This window comes from Takifugu rubripes, chromosome 4 (genome assembly GCF_901000725.2).
Source record: "Takifugu rubripes chromosome 4, fTakRub1.2, whole genome shotgun sequence".
Classification (NCBI taxonomy): domain Eukaryota; kingdom Metazoa; phylum Chordata; class Actinopteri; order Tetraodontiformes; family Tetraodontidae; genus Takifugu; species Takifugu rubripes.
This window is the reverse complement of record NC_042288.1, coordinates 12,929,750-12,945,488: the sequence shown is the minus strand read 5'-3', so window position 1 is coordinate 12,945,488 and position 15,739 is coordinate 12,929,750. Positions and strand designations below refer to the sequence as shown.

The window sequence follows — 15,739 nt, the reverse complement described above, 5'->3', positions numbered from 1 at the left end:
GCAATCAGCAGACAGATGAGCTCAAATGTCTGAGAGCCAGACAGAGAAAGAGAGGAACATGTCACTGTGCCTCAGCGTGCTTCCTGACTGCTACCCACCGCTGTTCTGCCGTTGCCATGGATACAGTGCCCTTTCTCCCCCCCCCCCCTCCTCCTGCTGGTGGATATGGAGGGATGGGGCTGGAGAGAAGAGGTGGTCCTGGCTATACTGCCCCTGCGTCATCTTCATACCAGTGCAGCTTAGAGTTGCCCCCCTCCCCTTTTCCCCTTCTTTCTCCTCCGCTCTTCTCTCTCATCCTCTAATTTGCACACTGCTAGATCTCCCTGCATTTGTGTCTGCATCTGCATCTGTTCATCACACTTCCTCTCTCTCCTCCCTCCCTCTCTCTCTCGCTCTCTCTGCTGGCGCAGTTTGTTTTCCGTGCGTGGTTGACCCAGGCAGACTTTCTAGAACGAGCGTGGGCTCAGAAGAGAGACAAAGGTAAGTGCAGAGATGGATATTTAAGCGAGACTGTCAGCAAAGGTGAGAAATGGAGGAGAGAAAAAAGATGTGGTGCTGCAGACCAGTTAGGAGACAAAAGAATGAGGCATATGCATTGATGGGGGAACTCACCTGAGGCATCTAGTGGGCTAGCAAGAGCATTTAAAACACTCGTGAAGCTTATGACAAATAAATGCCTTTGGCGGGTGCGAGCATCTGTTACCACGATAATAAGTGCTGTATGTGGGACATTAAACAAGGCGCTGTGGCAGGTACTTTGTCACATGCCACGGAACTGCTGCTGGAGGCAAACAAGGGCGAACTAAGTCATCCACAGCGAGCTTTTTGAGCCATGGGTGATGGGAAGATGGGAGGAAAAGAGAAGAGTGAGAGCATGGCTGATGGTGCAGGCGCTGATGAAAAGCACAGCTACAAAGCCTAATCGCTTCTGGAAACAGAAGCCATTTCCTAAATCACATTCGTGAACCCGTCATCTATTTCCATCCTTCTCTCTCTCTCTCTCTCTCTCTCTTGCAGCATGGGTTGTCCAGAGTTCACCATTTTATTAAGTTGCAGGATGTTTTGTACATGTCAGACCTGCATTTTGTAGGATAAGGCAGAGCTGCGGTGTCATGAGATGAGAGGATGGAGGGAAAACAAGGGAATGAGAGTGAAGGAAAGGAATAATGTGCAAACCTGTTGGGTAAAATCATTGTTGCCTAATGTCTGACACAGTGCGTGACATCCAGCCGCGATGCTTCCACTGTGATGTGCGGGTGCTGTTCCTGTCAGCTGTAGTTTCTCCCGGAGACTGTTTGTCTTTTTATAGCGTATGTTTGTCGTGTGTGTGACAGACAACAACGACGCGCTCTTCGCCGAACACGCCGTCGACTCACTTTGGCGTGATGTTTGTTGAGCGAACATGTGAAGATTACTCATTAAACAGCACATTAGCCTCCAGCAGCTGCATGCAGCGTTCATAGCTTAAGCTTTTATCAATTCGCCACTTCTATTTGCTCATTTTTCAGCCATTTTAGTTGACTGTTTTGGATCGACCTCATAGGCAAAAAGGCATCCAGTTTAAGAGGGTCGGCAATGTTTGGGATTCTACGATGACTTGTTGGGAGGTTGGTTTTGCTCAAAGCAAAGGGAGGCACGGCGTAAGTGAGTTGGGAAACTGAAAAACGAAACCGGATCACATCACATGATTTAAAACTAGGGAAAGGTCAAAGTCAAGACTGACACAGTGAAGTGAGATTAAATACTGGGAAAAGTGCACAAGCAGACAGAGGGAGGGAGGGAGAGATGAGCTGCTGGGCAAACAGTCTGCAGTTGCACTGTTTACATGCAGCTCCTGTCAGATGTGAGCGCGTGCACGTAGGTGTGCGCACACTCTTCCTGCCTCCCATGGGCCTCCAGTGTCCCTGCACTCCAGGTGGGCTTTGCATTTTTAATCGATACTGTCTGTAGTGATTAACGCCAGTCTTTTCTTGGCAGCAGTGAAACAGAAGGAAGTAGCAAAAGAAGACGGGGAGGGATGGAAAACTGTCATACGTGAGAGAGGGATTGTGCACGTGTGCGCGCGCGTGTGAGTGCATGTGTGTGTTTGGCGGTAATGACCCTGTGCCTCTGGGCTGTTTATCTCCCACAGCAGCACAAGGCAAAAAAAAAATGGACGATGCATCACACACACACACGCATGCACACACATGTACACGCACGGACACACACGGTTTCTCCTTTTCTCCTCCTTTGGTCTAATTGCCTCCCTCCTGTATTCTCTCGTCTACACACTGACACACAGACACACACCGACACACACACTTATTCCACATTATAAAGGTTCTTTCTTCCTTTTTCACTCATGTCTCATTTTCCCTCCCACTCGTGTTGCAATATGGCCATTAATGATGCAGCTCGAGCGCACAGCGCTGCCAACTTCCTGCTCCTGACAGAGAGAGAGGAATGTAGTTATAGTGTACATGCCCTGCTTCGTACCACTCCCTCTAAGCTCTCCTCCCCTTTGTCTGTGTTGTTTTCCCTCACAGTTAGCCCATGCAAGCGGTGTGTGGACTGAGTGCAGCCGTTTCTCTCCAAGTAGAGCCCAACATGTGAGAAGATGTCTGTTGGAGGTTGTGCTTGTCCCGGTAAGTGCCTCGCTCTTTCTCTCCCCCGTCTCTCGTCTAACCCCCACACCCCCCCTGCGTTGTTGCTGTCAGAGCGATGACTTATGTAAAAGTGCAGCAAAGCTGCCCGGGGACAGCTGTGTGAGTTAAGTACGTGCATGCATGTGCGCTCGACACATGTCCTCGAACGTGAACATGGACTGACGGTGCAGCCCCACAGGGCCGAGTCGTTCGGCAGACCCTTAGTCATGCCACCTTTGCTGCGTAGCGGAGCAACGGAGGTCTAATCGCTTATTCCAGCTTTATCACTGCTGGGTTTTTGGCCGTATTTGTCTGTGACTCTCTGACCCTTCAGGCGCCGTCCTGATGAGACAAGTTCGCAGCAGCTCAGCCGATGTCTGACCGTAAGCAGCATTTTATCATTATCAGACAGGATTCATCCTGTCTTTGTACCCATTTTCCACACGCCAGTATTTCATGTTAGATTCGTGTTGTTTGGGAGAATTTCTCCTGTGAGAGGGACAGCGTCAGGGGATGAGCCTCATGCAGCAAAAGGAAGCAAGTTACAGATACAAATTGAATCATGGAATCTGCTTAAGGGGATCTCGGAGAGGACAGATTAAATTAGGGTGTCGGTATCATTTTAATGGGGCTGTTCTGATTCATTGGTAGTCGGCTATCAGTCGGAATAAAATTAGAGCGACCGCTGCTTGATGTTTTTCTCCTCAGATCTCCTCTCTTTTCCCCTATCTCTCCTCTCCTCTCGTTCTTCCTGAGTATCTCTACCTCCTCCTCTGCTCCCTGCGTTAACAGACTTTAATGTGGAGCAGAAACTTCTAATGGCATCCACATGTGCTCCAAGGAGGAAGGAGAGAAAAGGTCTGAGCAGGGAACGCTCCTATATGCACATTAGGCGCCGTCTTGTGCGGGTTTGCACATGCAGGCCTGCGTGCAGGCTTCATCCAGAGCCTGATAAGACAAGTTCAGGCCGGTGGTTCCCTCAGATAACCGCGGTTCAGCATTAATATGAAATGAAGTTCCTCTCTCCCTCTCTGGGCCGGGGCTGCAAGTCATTATATTTGCGGGCTGGTTTGTTTACATTCTTCCCCGATGGTGGATGGAAGAACTTTCCCATCCCCTCTGTGAGAATCTGGGAAGCAAACGCGCGCACGCAAATTGTTGTTTTCGTCCAAGGTCAGGGTGTTTTCAGCGTGGAGGAATCTGAAAGGTTACTCCCGTGCGATAAAGCGCAAAATTCTGCTGTCTGAGGTTGGAAAAGTTCTGATGTTCTGATCCCTCAGTGACTTTGCTGCGATCAGCCGTTTCGTCGTCCCCCATGTTGGAGATCGGTACGAATACGGAGGAGCCAATCGCATCCTTTGTTCAGGCTAAGTGGTAAAAATAGATCGCCTCTGAGCTGAAACCACCGCCTCGCACACACACGCACGCACACACACACACACTCTCATGCGCCCACTCAAGTACGTGCTCCCCTCTTCTCGGCACTTTCTCCGTCTCTCACCCACCTCTCTCTGATACTCTCCCTCTCTCCTGTCCTCATCTTACTCACCCCCTCTCCCTCTTTCCCTCCCCCTCTGTCACTCTGCATCCCTCGCCCGGTGTCTCTTTGCAGTAACCCTGGTGTTACCTCATGCAGAAAGTCATATGGCTCCTGTTGGGAGAAAAGTGACTTAAAGCCGAGCCAAGATGGCAGCCGAACAGCAAGGGCTTTTTATTGCGATTGCGGTCATTATATAAGAAAAGGTCTGGGTGTCTCCGCCGGCACTGGAAGCATATTTTTCACTGGACATTTCCGTTCTCCTTGTTCTGCCCTCTCTTTACCTCAGAGAGTCTCTCAGATGTTGTTTGCTGAATCAAAATGGCTGTGTGTGCAGAGGCAAAGAGAATGAAGGAATGCGTGGGAGACGGTGATGCTGGGGAGACAGAGATGGGGAGGTGTTTGTGTCCGCGGGGGGGGGGGGGGGGGGGTTATGAATGGGAGATGAGCTGTAGTGATGTCACATCTGCTGTAAGCCGACAGGATGCTGGCATGTGCCACACGGATGAGGGCAGAGGGCTAGGGGCGAAAAGTAAATGCACGATGAAATGGTTTATTTCCCCCCCATACAAAGCTGCTGCTTTATTTGTGGACGCTGCAGCGTCTATCAAACATGGATGCTGAGCTGCTGCTGGCAGAGATGCTGATGTCAGTCTGGACTGGAGAAAAGGCAGATGCAGAGTTGCTCAGAAGCTTATCAAAGCCGTCTTAGGTTCGATATACCTCGCAAACCATAACCATCTTTCAAGTGGTCGATGGAATCTTTTGTGCCGAGTTAACCGTCTCATTTGAATGGGCGTCAAAGATGAATTGATAGATTTGAGGCTATTTATTATTTATGCTGCACATGGAGACGTGAAGTGATGGCAGAGGCGGAGTTGTTCCGGTTGTTCTGCTCGGAAATGAAGGCTAATTACCAGGCTGGCGTGTTTCGGATGTGACATTAAAGGAAGTGCCAGTTGAATGTAGGACAAACAGGCAATATTCCAGTGAAGCTAAGCAATATGTCAAGGTTGATTCATTATTCACACTCTGCGGCTCTAAAATTAAACTCTAAATATCGTTGGTCACTGCGGTCTTCTGGTGCGCTTTAACGCTGGGATGAGCAGCAGATAGATCTGTATGCATGAAATGTGCGTAGATCATATATTTACAGACACATTGAAGGAAGTAAATGTGAAATTGAACCTACTTTATCTCCCAGAGGAGCTGTGAAAATTCACAAGCCTGTAGATTTTGTTTGGATTCTGTTTGGTGAAGTCTATTTTTGAAAAATTTCTCCTTAAAAAAAGTCACATCCCTGAATAACAAGTGCACCGCTGAGCACAACTGGTGATATATCCTCCTTTTTTTCATGCTTCAGAAAGAAAACATCCCAAACTAGTGGAAATATTAAATTGCTGATGGCTACAGAATGACTGGACGCAGCTCAAAGCCATGATGGCAGGAGATTTGTATCATGTGCCAGCAGAGGGAGGTGCTGTTCTGTCAGATCTGACCTCTGATCAGTATTATTGTACCTGTACATCCACAACAGAAGGGTAGTGTAACAGATAGCATGATGTGAAACATTAAGCTATGACAGAATCTAGCCTAAATTCAGGCTGTATGCGAGCTGTGTGAGGGCCTGGTGAGGGGCACTGACATTGTCAGTGAGCTGGATTTTCCTCCCATCTCCCTCTGCATTATGTAACTCCATAAACTGACTGGCAACCAAAGTGAAAGCCGGCAAATTGATCACCGAGGGGCAATCTGAGACCACAAAATGTTCCTTGCTGTCAAATACGTTGCTTGTAAACATAGAGTCTATTGATTCATTTTAAAAAATAAAATCAAATGATGCAGCAGATGATCAGAGGCAGCTTCGGAATAGAAAAGTGAAAGATTCTGTTTCTCTGTATGGGGAGGGTTCTAATTCTCCTCACCCTATCTCTGAACACGTTTCAGCTGCTGTATCTCTGATCTAACGTTTTTTTGGGGGGGTTATTTTCCACAGCTCCTGAGCAGTGGTGAGAGTGCTATCAAGTCGCCCAGTGAGCAAAGGCATCCTAGCAACAACCTCAAGTACGACAGGAAAGATGTGCTGTGAAGCTCAGTCTGGGGAGGGTGGCTGGAAATTGTTTGGACTACCACAGCGGACTGTGGTCCAAACCGACCTATGGGACTCTGAAGGTCACCTCGGTTCCTCTTTGGGCTGTGCCTCCCCTCCCATAAACACATTTATTTAGCTCATATGCCTTTATACAACGTTTACACTAAGAATAGTCAGTGATTAGTCGAGCCTGTGAGATGTTTTTACACTCAACAGCCTCAATGTGAACCAAAAATGGGGTAATGGCTCTACATTTCAGGGTGGCCCCACCATGTCCCACTGGGGGGGGGGGCACTGCCGGCGCACGTTTGGGTTTCGGGCGAGACAAAGTACGGAAGGAAAGCCCGTGTTTGTCCGGTCAGCGAGCTCGGAGGGGCGGAGGAGCCCGGAGGAGGCGGGGCCTTTGTTTGTTCGGATCCCGGCTGGCACTGAAGGAACAAAGGGTCCTGGAGTAGAAGTAGACGGGTAGCACCGTCCCGCTCAAGCAAATGACATTTTAAACGCACCACCTGCCCTTGCAGTCCGGAGAGGAACCCGGGCACTATCCGGAGGTTCGGCTTAACCCTCCATTTACCGCCTCGTTCCGCGAGGCAGCCTGCGTTGTCAGCGGCCGGAGCTGGAGCCTTCCCCATCCCGCCGCTCCGGCTAGCAGCGAGGCTAAGCTAGGCGGCGAGAAGCGCCGAGCGACACCGCGTATCGGTGGACATTTCTCTGCAGGTAACTGTCAAGCTGCACCCACGCTGCTCCTCTCGGTGCTTCTCCGGCGAGGGGATTGTGGCTAAGTGCTGGCGTTTAGCAGGTTAGCAGCCAGCTAGGCTGATAGTTTAGCAATGGCCCCCATCATCCACAGCGGCCCTGCGGCTCTCTCCTCGCCCGGTGCTGTGCTGTAATTAAGGGAACCTTTCCAAGAAGTTAACATCTACCGTGCATGCTGACTTGGGCCATTACTCGGTCCAAATAGCCATCTCCGTAGCGTTAGATGTTGTGGTGGGGAGGGGAGGGGGGGGGGGCGCTTGTTGCAGCTCTATTGTTTTCTCTGAACGTTTCAGGCCGACTAAACTGCACCAAAGTCTCTGAAATTGAGCCTAGTCTTTGTTAAATGGTTCTGCAAGTGGGGGCTCCCCCCGTCCCCTCGGCTTCCCCTCTCTGGACCATCTTTTAAACCAGTTTAGGGGTCATACCATTCGAGGTTTTTCAGGTTATATGAGGCTCTTGGTTCTTCATAAAGGCATAAATGTCATTTTTATCAACGGTTTCCTACCAGGCTGCAGGGCTGAGGCTTGCAATGTCATTTGTTCTGCACCAAGAGCATCAAACAGGATACGGGGGTTTCTGTCAAACTAATGGCTGCGCGTTTTGGGGAAATTTGCCTGCGGGTCAAAGGCCAAATGCAAATGGAGCCATTCTCGGGTCCGACCGGGCATGTTCATCCAGTTCCTAGAGGAACGGATGAGGTGACCTTTGTGGTGGCTGTGTTTACTTAATGAAAGGAGTAAAAAAAAAAAAGAAGAAGAGATGTACTTAACATAAACCCACTAGTGATCCTTATTTTTTCATTTGGAGTCCTGATTCTGCTGGTGGGAAAAGCTATTGGAACATTAACAGAGAAAAGATGGTTAAATTTGGAGCAGGAAACACTCGCCAACCATGCAAAAAGGAAAAAAAAGTGACAGTTTGCAGTCAGAAAGCTGTCTGTACAAACAGGAAGACGCGATGCCTGTAAACAGTGTTACCAGGGGGAAAAATACCAGTAATAATCTGTTCTCACAGTTTATCCATCATCAAAAAAAATCTGCATTTTCCTACATCCTCCCAAAAGTAGGGCAACTGTTGGGTCGTAGTGGTGGGCGATTCTCGTAATTTTCCAGCGGTGGTTCAACTCATCGTTCCCAGACCTAATTACGCTCAGCAGCTGTGTGTGTGGGGTCTTCTCAAGGAGAAGTACTGAATAACTGTGTGGGGTTTTTTTTAGCTTCCTGGATTGCTTAAGCATGAATGGTTGATTTGGCCAGACAAGGGTTAACAACAGCCAGCGTAGGAAAGGGGGGATGGGTAGATGAGGCGGCTAAAGGGGGAAACACACGAGCGCAGTGCGTGGTTTGGATCTCGGGGGGCCGTGTGGAGAGAGGAGGGCTGCCTGGAGTTGTATTGATGGTACCAGATGAGGGAGAACACAGTAGCCTGTTCCTTCAGATGCTTTCTGACGCATCTTCAGGCTAATATACGTATACGGTGGTTTTCATTTCTCCTCAAATGCTTTTTCCCCCCCTCCTTGTCCATTTAGCAGATTGAAGATGCATTAGATAATGAAAGCAGCGGGACATTGTTTCGGCTGACTTTTTTTTTTTTAATCTCGACAAAATCACTCATCGTTCGATTCCTCAGTTTGAATGAGCTAAATCTAAAGTAATCTAAATCTCCTCTAAACCTCTGAATCCCCCTTCCTCCCCTCCTCTGCTCTGCGCAGGCTGTTCGTCAAAGTCGTTCAAACTGTACTCTCCTAAGGAGCCTCCTAACGGCGGCAGCTTCCCCCCCTTCCACCCAGGCGCTATGCTGGACCGGGATGTGGGGTAGGTCTGGGCTGCTCTTTTCAGAGATGTGTTAAGATTTACCTCAATGTCATTCTTAAATAATGAAAGCTTCCATTTCCAGTGCCTCCATTTTACTCTTTTATTGTGGCATAATTGCTACAAGGGCAATTAACTAGTATTTGGAAAAAACTGTCACTTTTCATTTCTTTTTAGTTACCAATTTTTATTTCACCAAAATTCAACGATGACATTAAATCTCTTTAGATAAATAATGGTTTTTGGCTCGGGAATCAAAAAAGGGATGTTATAATAGTTAAAAGTACACTTCTGTGATATATATATAATACCACAGAGGGAACTTTTGAGGATTTGCTTCCTTGAGCAACTTTTGCAGATCCTTTTAAACATTCATCGTTCTTTTTAGGCCCACACCCATGTACCCCCCGTCATACATGGAGCCTGGAATGGGGTGAGTGCACTTTAAAACCTGGTGCTCATTATCGACTAATTCCTATTCTGTATGTCCACCTTTTGTCGGCGAGACTGCAGAGGGGTGACGCCTGGTTTTCTCTTTCAGGAGACCCACACCATATGGGAACCAGACAGATTACAGGATATATGAGCTGAACAAGAGACTACAGAACTGGACCGAGGTGAGAGTCAGGCCATCAGTCCTTCAGGACACCAACCTACACTAAAGGCGTCATTTAATGTTTTGCTTTGCGTTTGCCGTGTTGGGGGTAGCAGTGAATGGTTGACAGAGGCCATTGCCCTCACTGATTTCATTAACATTCGGAGCCATAATAGGATTATTGATCCACCCCTGGAGTCTTTGGTGGCAACCGTATTCTCTCTGTGTCACTGTCAATCTGCCTGTGGTTGCAAACACTCACAGGAACCTCCAGAGAGGAGCATTATGGATTTAAAAAAAAATAGAATTTTGTTACAGAATAAGAAAAGCAAAGAGATTATTAGAAATGTATTCACGTGACAAATGCCTCCGTTGTTTAGAATCGTTCTTATGTTTTTACGGTTTCAAATTTGCAAATCATTTTGTTTCCACTCGCTGCTCGCGTCCTCCCTCCGCCAGGATTGTGACAATCTGTGGTGGGACGCGTTCACCACAGAGTTTTTTGAGGATGACGCCATGCTCACCGTCACCTTCTGTCTGGAAGATGGACCCAAACGATACAGTAAGAATTTTTTGAAGGCATTCAACATTCAATAATTAAAAAAAACCCAATGTTTCTGTTTGTGTCTGGGTGGTTTTGAATGAGGCTCGCTGATCATCATGTACTAACGCGATGGATACAATCGTGTGCATCTGCAGCCATTGGCAGGACGCTGATTCCAAGATACTTTCGGAGTATTTTCGAAGGGGGCGCCACTGAGCTGTTCTACGTTCTGAAGCACCCAAAGGAGTCGTTCCACAGTAACTTTGTGTCACTCGACTGCGACCAGTGCACCATGGTGACCCAGAATGGCAAACCCATGTTCACGCAGGTGCTGTTCACGCTGCATAGCATGACGGCGTCGCCAGGAATTCGCTGTTGGATTGTAATAGTTATGTCATGTATGTAATGAGCAGGTGTGTGTGGAGGGCCGCCTGTACCTAGAGTTCATGTTTGACGACATGATGAGGATCAAGACGTGGCACTTCAGCATCAGACAACATAGAGAAATCCTACCGAGGAGCATCTTGGCTATGCACGTGAGTTCCAGACTCAAATCGCCATTTTTCACTCATTTATACAAACAAAAAGCAACACTCTCATCCCTTTAATCAAATCAAGCAGGATCCCCAGATGCTGGATCAGCTGGCCAAAAACATCACCAGATGTGGGCTGTCCAACTCCACACTCAACTACCTCCGTGTAAGCAAAATTGGACTTTTGTCTTTGAATTCATTTGCCCGACATTAACCTTTGTCTCACCTTTTATCGTCCCCATAGCTTTGTGTGATATTGGAGCCCATGCAGGAGCTGATGTCCAGACATAAGACGTACAGTCTGAGCCCCAGAGACTGCCTGAAGACCTGCCTCTTCCAGAAGTGGCAAAGAATGGTAGCGCCTCCAGGTAAAACAAGCATTTGGAATCCAGCTATCTGATAGTCGAGACTTGGGAACAACTTGGTTATAACGCTTCCACTGCCCACTTTGACTTTTTGTAGCTGAACCGGCGAGACAAGCTCCAAACAAGCGACGGAAAAGGAAGGTGTCTGGAGGGAGCACCGTGAGCTCTGGCGGAAGCAGCAATAACAACAGCAACAGCAAAAAGAAGAGTCCAGCCAACAGCTTTTCCCTCTCCAGCCAGGTACCTGTAAGCATTACATCTATTTAACTTTATGTGCCCCAGCAGAGTTGAGGCCGGACGGAGAGGTCTGATTAATGAGGTTAGAGGAGAGTTTTGGGTGTGGGGGTTAATATCTGGTGTTCTGGGGTAGACGCATCCGGTCTTAGGACTAGTTGGTAGACCCCACTGTGAGAAAGTAATGGGCATTCCCTGGTCCTCTAGGGCCACAGGTTTATCTGGATGGGTTTAAAAGTAATTTACGCGGGCCCACGTGGTAGCGGCGCCTTGGTCAGTGGAACTGTGTTTCTCTTTATATCGGTTGTGGTTATGCTCATCGGAGCACATGTATCACGCAGCGCTGCTGTCTTTGTTGCCCGAATGAGACCCGAGGTGGAATGACCCCCTCCCCCTCCTCCCCATGCAGCACTCGGGGTTTAGGGCTGCTGAGCCCCTGCAGAGCCCCTTCGTCTTGGCTCTCGATGACACGTTGTCGTGTTGTGACCGAGTCCAGATTAATGCTTTATATCTCAAGAATGTGATATCCAGGGTCCCGTGACCCCTTCAAATCAATTCAATGCATTTAATCAGTTTGAATTCAAATTAGATTGCACCTATTTTAACAACTCGCCCATACAGCCAGTCAGTCCGCCCCTTTATTATGGGGATAATATGTACCGGCCCTTGCTGTCCCCTTTAGGACGTGATGATGGTGGGAGAGCCCACTCTGATGGGAGGGGAGTTTGGTGACGAAGACGAGCGTCTGATCACACGACTGGAGAACACGCAGTTCGATGGGGCGAATGGCCTGGAGGATGAGGACAGTTTCAACAGCTCGCCTGCACTGGGAGCACATTCGCCCTGGAACAACAAGGCTCGCTCCAGTCAGGAGAGCAAGAATGACAGCTCCCAGTCTTCCCAGTAGAGCACAATGGTCCCAGCCGACTACTTTTTCAAAGCTCGTATGATCTAGCGGGACGCACCAACACGCTGGTGAATCAGACAGGCCTCAAGCACTTTTGTCAAGTTTGATTTTATTTTATTTTTTTAATATATAATTTTAAATAGTTTTTGTTACATTTTGAAGTCAAGAGAGCAGATTGGGAAGGAGACAATATCCGATGGTCAGATTGTTGTAGCGCCCGTGTCAGCAGAATCCCACGTGCGCGCTCACATTGTTGCACATGCCCAGTGGTGCTCAGCCTTGGCCCTCGTCCACTCGGCCTCAGTCGGCTCCCCCAGTGACGGGGTGAGGCTGGCAGGGTTGCGGCGTGCGCGTTCATCTACGTAAAACTCCCCATCTTCAGCATCCTGTCGTCCGAGTGCTCGCCATGGCAACCACGCCAGTGGGTTCTTGTTCCAACCTCGGGTCTCTCATGCGTGCAGTTTCCTTGAAGCCGCATCTCGGGTGTTTCTGTTTTGCTCATGTCATGGGGAGGAAATGCTCATATGTAACTTTTTTGTTTGCAGGCTGCAGAAAAATTTGTGTGCACGTTGAGTATCAAAATTCAAAGTTCGATTTTTTTTAAAAAAGAAACTCATTTGTTTTTGTAGGACCTGGTTGGAACAAAAACCTGTACAGTGCCGGAGCTTGAGGACCGGAGTTGAGAACCACTACGCTTAATGTCTCAAACACACTGCTCAAATACACACATTCACACTCACTCACACACCTACATACCAGTGCATACATGACACACACACACACACACACACACACACACACACACACTCGCCTGCAGCAGAAAACTTTGAGGTACTGAAGAGAGGTGGTACGCAGCATGTCTGGACCAGAGCTCCAGACTCTACAGAAGTGTTTTATTTTCTATGTTTTAGACTTGATTTGATTTTTTTTTTTGTAAACGATTTCTAAAAAATAAACAGACAAGCAAGCAAACAAAAACACCCCAGAATATTCTTTGCACTGTTTTCCACTCTTAACTCCAATCTATTTTTCTTATGAATTGATGGTGTAATTTCTTTATTTTCTATTCTTGCTAATGTACGAGCTGTAATACATCTGAAACCTGCAGTATATTAATGTATAAGTATTGCTGTTAGATCATTCTTGTGAGGGTAATAACTTTCATGTCCGTTTGTGCTCGATGCGTCCTCCATCTGTGTCATCACGCTGTCGCCAGGATGTTTAGCTTCAGACGGGGGAGGACAGAGTGTTGCTGCTTAAATAACGTGCTGCAACACGCCTGGTGGGAGTCCGGTGCGGTCCACTGTCCGGACACCACTTCCTCCTAAATTTCCATCGAGCGCCTGGTTTGGATCCGTCGACCTGTCGTTACAGGGACGCTTTTCTTTGTCTCAAAATCCGTATCTGCGGTTCCTCTCTTCAGAGAACAAAGTAACAAGAAAACTTCTCAAATTTGCTACTCAAAAATATTTTAAAGCAACTTTTGACAGGATTGTAAAATAATGATGATTTAAAAAAAAAAAAAAAAGACTTTTGTACGAAGTCTCCCAGAAATGTTTTTATCACGGTTTAAAAAGGAAAAAAAAAAAAAGCTGCAGACCAAGGAGCTAACTGTAAAAATTCTTAAGATATTGATTTTAATGTGCTGTTTTATGTTCTACCAAGTTCATTTTGTTGGCTTTACTCCTCATGTTTGTGTCTGTGCTTGTATATTTTAGGTAGTAATTTCTGTAAAAGTTATTCTACATATTCCTTCCTAGAACAATGAGAAACTCAATCTAATGTAAAGAGATGAAAAGCCTCTTAAATTTTTTTAAAATGTGATTTTTAATTGTACAATCACTGATAAAAGCATTTTGCCCTCATTTTAGCAAACTGTATTTATTTTTCTATGTACTGACACCGTGTTTAGGTCCGAGCCACTTGTAAAATACTCATGATATTCTCATGATATTGGAGGGGTTTGTGAGTGGTCAATGATGGCAGAAGTAATTTCATAACTTTGACACACAGATCTTAGTTTATTCCAGCCTGTTTATTGCAAGTGTTCAGTATGTTCACATTAAAGAAGTATTTAATATCCAGCTTCTCTGTTGTGGCTTCATGTTGTAGCTATCCAGGAACCATAGCACAACCTCTGAAAGGCACTGCTGAGAATTGATTCACAGCCCTTTTTTGTAAACAGCTACTTAATTGCATATAATTAAATGAATTTGAAAACTTTAACGGTCAGTTCTACTCACTGGACATTAAAATGATAAAATTAGCAGTTTGGTATTAAAAATGTTCCCATTTGAGCCCCAAATTGCACAGGGACTGGTTGAACTCTGGCCCTATTCTTGACTGCTTTATTCCTCTTGCGGCCTCAGGGAGGGTTCACAATGGGCAGGGTCTAGTTCATCACAGGGCCTTTTGAGCATTTATGGTCTTGGGACCTTGCTCAAGGTGTGCCCTGAAGGTGTTCTACCACCTTCCCCTCCTACCAGGACACCATGTTTTGTCTGAACTGGGGCTCAAACTAAGAACCCTCTGTTTCACAGCCCAGTTCCCAACAGACTGAGCTACCTTTGGCTCTATTCTAATGTCTCCCTCTGTCCTGATTGTGAGTGACAACATCTATTGATGAGCATGCAACGGTGTATACTGCAAAATCCAGCCATGACGACGGCAAAAATCCCGTTTCCTTGGCATATGGCGCATATGACGCTCCATATTAATGCAATAACACTGCCGCACAACAGAGGGCGGTATTGCTCTCTAGTCATCGGTCGTGTACGATCATAAAAGAAGATAGAATACCCCAAAACCTGCAGTAAAATGTAACATTTTTCAATTAGCCATATTTTATACTATTTCATACTGTAATTTGAACAATATTGATACATTATGTTTTATTATTGGTGCACGCTGCTAATTTTGAGTGTAGGATTTAACACTATAAGACCAGCGGTGTAAAAAAAAAACCCAAACTGTTATTTTGAGATTTTTGAAGTTAGATCTTTAGAGCAAATCGTGCTTTTTCTTTTCAATTTAAATAATTTGTGCCAGACATTGATAATTATTTAATGCCGTGATTGGTCAGGGAGGTCATAACAAAGTTTAATGGCAAACTTCTCGATGACTGATCTAATGGTTTATTGACGTCTGCAGGACATTCTGTCTCTTGTTTTGTGACTTGATGGAAGCTGCTTAAATTAGCACCTAATTAGGAAAGTAGGATCACGTTTCTCTCCCAAATCTTTTGATTGTAGTAATCGCAGCTAAAAAAGACTGAGATATGGCAGTAAACAATGGAGCACAGAGTCCAAGGCAAGAGTTCTACACCTGCCCCTTCAGCATCATCCTCTGCATTGGTGCTTTAATCCCATCAAAAACAACACACTTCAATGATAGACCTACTTGCAGGAATTTGTTGCAAGGACATGTTCATGGTTAGATCTCTTGTTATGACCAAGCTCTATCACAACATGGGGATACAGGCTTGATAAATCTTCACAAGTTAAAGCCACTTAGGCATCATCCTGTAGGTAGAAGATTAAAGGATCAACCTGTAATTGATGACTATCTATAGAGGTACACTGAGCAATGACCTGAGGCACCTGAATAGAAAAACAACTTCTGCTTTTTTTTTAAACAGTACTTCCCCTTGATTTGCAAGAAGAAAGGGAAGTTGGACAGCTGCCCTGTGAGCAAACCTCCCTGTGGTGCAAAAGTTCAGTGCATTTTTCAGATTTTGTA

The 15,739-nt window shown here is 46.6% G+C and overlaps 1 protein-coding gene across 7 annotated transcripts; it reads left to right on the top strand.

Moving 5' to 3' along the window:
* Window positions 1–265: 265 nt before the first annotated feature.
* ldb1a (LIM domain binding 1a) lies at window positions 266–13,867 on the top strand. 7 transcript variants are annotated; one of them, XM_029834943.1, is made up of 12 exons: window positions 266–480; window positions 2,529–2,627; window positions 8,724–8,826; window positions 9,212–9,256; window positions 9,365–9,440; window positions 9,878–9,980; window positions 10,118–10,290; window positions 10,376–10,498; window positions 10,581–10,661; window positions 10,740–10,863; window positions 10,958–11,106; window positions 11,777–12,619. In XM_029834943.1, exons 2-12 carry the CDS (start codon window positions 2,600–2,602, stop codon window positions 11,999–12,001), a joined length of 1,230 nt encoding a protein of 409 aa, XP_029690803.1. In that variant the 5' UTR covers window positions 266–480; window positions 2,529–2,599; the 3' UTR covers window positions 12,002–12,619. The 7 variants fall into 7 exon arrangements, with proteins under 7 accessions (XP_029690803.1, XP_029690804.1, XP_011601664.1 ...); XM_029834944.1 differs by having other exon boundaries at window positions 267–480; window positions 10,958–11,100; XM_011603362.2 differs by having other exon boundaries at window positions 271–480; window positions 10,584–10,661; window positions 11,777–12,616.
* The last annotated feature ends 1,872 nt before the right edge of the window (window positions 13,868–15,739 follow it).